Source organism: Anarrhichthys ocellatus, unplaced genomic scaffold (assembly GCF_004355925.1).
Source record: "Anarrhichthys ocellatus isolate YVR2014 unplaced genomic scaffold, GSC_Weel_1.0 scaffold8, whole genome shotgun sequence".
NCBI lineage: Eukaryota > Metazoa > Chordata > Actinopteri > Perciformes > Anarhichadidae > Anarrhichthys > Anarrhichthys ocellatus.
Genome location: NW_022280038.1, coordinates 10763916 through 10766225, shown reverse-complemented (window position 1 = coordinate 10766225; position 2310 = coordinate 10763916). Strand labels below are relative to the sequence as shown.

The following is a 2310-nucleotide window of genomic DNA, read 5'->3' as shown; positions in this document are numbered from 1 at the left end:
GGGGATGCTTTAGGGCGGGGCTACACGGTGATTGACAGGTCTCTAAAGTAACCTGATGAAGGTTTGTGTACCTAAGCGATGTCACTAAATATCTCTGAATGTGCAGGAGTTTTTTGACCACCTGTCGTCCTCCTGGTGTGCAAGAGATTCCCTTTTTTTTTAAAAATCGAAATGCTTCCCGCCAAATATTTTACGGATCCAAGCAAAGTAGACATTTCTCTCTGCTGCTGAATCTATGACATCTATCAGACCTTCTGGAATTATTGATATAAATTCCTGCATAAAATCTGATGTTTGAAGTGAACTCGTCATTTATTTATTCCTCTTTTAGTTAAAATAAAAGGTAGAAGAGGAGTCTCATTCTAAATTATAAGAGCTTGTCATGTCCACAAAGGCTTGCTCTGCCTGGATTATATTATTTAGAGAGTGTATGAAGTCATCAGTAAGTTTGAACCTGTAAACTTTATTTCTACAGAGGTTAAAATAGTTGCTGACCTTCAGCTTGGCTGCTTCCTTTTCATCTCCAGCAAACAGAGACGTCTCATCAAAGTGCAGAGGGAAAGATCTGGAAGAGGAGAGTCGCAACAAACTGTTCATTTATACAGTAAATATGAAACTAAGACATTTTAATGTCACTGGACATAAAATAGAAGTTCATCTTTTAATCAACTATTCAAAGATTCCACAGGAAACTAAAATCAAAAACAGTTTTATGTAAAATAATCTTGTAATTTTGTCTTTAATTGCTCTTGTGTGGTTTCTCTTTTTACATCTATTCTTATTTCAACTTTAAATATCTCTTGTTATTAATTCTATACTCACAGAGAAATCTGATTTACTTGAATGATTTAAGTTTGTTTTGCATTTCCGCTATAAATGAAAAGAAAGTAATTTATAAAACCTAAAAACGCAACATTTACAGGGAAATAACACAATAGAGCAGAATGATGACTGGTTAAAAAAACACGAAATAAAACCGACTGATGTTGCGTTAGAGACCTGGTCCCGGTACTGGTCCCGGTACCGGGCCTCAGACTGACCGGGCCAGCTGTAGGATGTGCAGCAGCAGCTCTTTGTGTCTCCGGTCCTCCTCTGGTCTGCCGGTGAACAGCCGGAACGACGGCCGCTGGAAGAAGGGCAGAGCTTTGGCCAGCGCTCGCAGCTCGATCAGGAACAGGAAGTAGAGGTTGCGGAGCCTCTTGGGCCCCTCGCCGGCCGTCAGCTCCGAATCGAAGCGCTGTCTGAACTCCGACGCGTTGTGACCCCACTTCCTCTGAAACCAGCTGTCTGAAGGGAAAGAAGGGGATGACAGAGGGAGGGGCTCTAACTCACACAGGCTCCACCCTCTACTGGACTCTATGGGTGTGTGTTGCACCAGGTAGGCACGTCCTGACTGGCCGGCTATGCTTATGCACATGTTCATTGGGTAAATGCATGCTTGTGATTGGAGGAGAGCATCACCACAGAGTCCAGTAGAGGGCGGAGCCTGTGCTCATAGAACTAGGGTTACACTATCGTAACCTTTACCTGGCTGTGTGTTGACTGTACGGTGGGATGAAGTTAGACATTAGTGATAATTAACTGTAGGAGAAACATTATTTCATTTTTAATGTATTCTTATTTCATTTGATTTTATATTTGTCTTGTTTGTATTTGTTTCTTGAAAATCTAACAAAGAGAAAGCAGAGAAAGCGATGACGGAGTAAATAACAACACAGAGAGTTCTGACTCACTGGATCAATCAGACAGTTACTGAAAATCTATATTAATGCTGATTTATTTAGTTTTCCATACGTACAGCTACTATTTGAGAACAATCAGTTCTTTTTAAAGAATTTATTCTGAATAAATGAAGCGTCAGCGTGTCTCACCATCCAGCAGGTACCTGGCGCTCAGGTGTATGTTGATGCTCGCATGGAGGCCAGAGATGAGCCGGTAGAAAGCTCTCTTCTCTACACACTGACCTGACAGAACGAACACACACACACACACACACACACACACACACACACAGGTAACACAAAAACCCTAAAAAATAATAATACCACATCTTTTCTCTCTTCAGGTGAAACGTCAGCTCACCTTCCAGCCAGCTGTAGAAGAGCTTTGCTGTAAATAAATGAACACCTCATTAATCTGAATGAAGTGAATCGTGGTTCGATGTCACAGTGGAGAAACCTCGTACCTTCACTTCCTGAGCTGCTGTGGAACGAGTTGGGAACGACCGGTCGCTTGATGGTGAACGGTCTGTGAAGGGGAAGTGGAGAGAGAGAGAGAGAGAGAGAGAGAGAGAGAGAGAGAGAGAGAGAG

General features: G+C 42.2%; 1 protein-coding gene across 1 annotated transcript in view; it reads right to left on the bottom strand.

The window, feature by feature from the left end:
- The window catches only part of ero1a (endoplasmic reticulum oxidoreductase 1 alpha), an 8702-nt gene that overhangs the window by 1181 nt on the left and 5211 nt on the right, over positions 1-2310 (bottom strand). The window contains exons 8-13 of the mRNA XM_031848641.1: positions 2186-2247; positions 2083-2109; positions 1872-1964; positions 1041-1287; positions 391-565; positions 204-217 (exon numbers count right to left, since the gene is read on the bottom strand). Coding sequence (XP_031704501.1) covers positions 204-217; positions 391-565; positions 1041-1287; positions 1872-1964; positions 2083-2109; positions 2186-2247 — 618 coding nt within the window. The remainder of the gene's footprint in view (positions 1-203; positions 218-390; positions 566-1040; positions 1288-1871; positions 1965-2082; positions 2110-2185; positions 2248-2310) is intronic.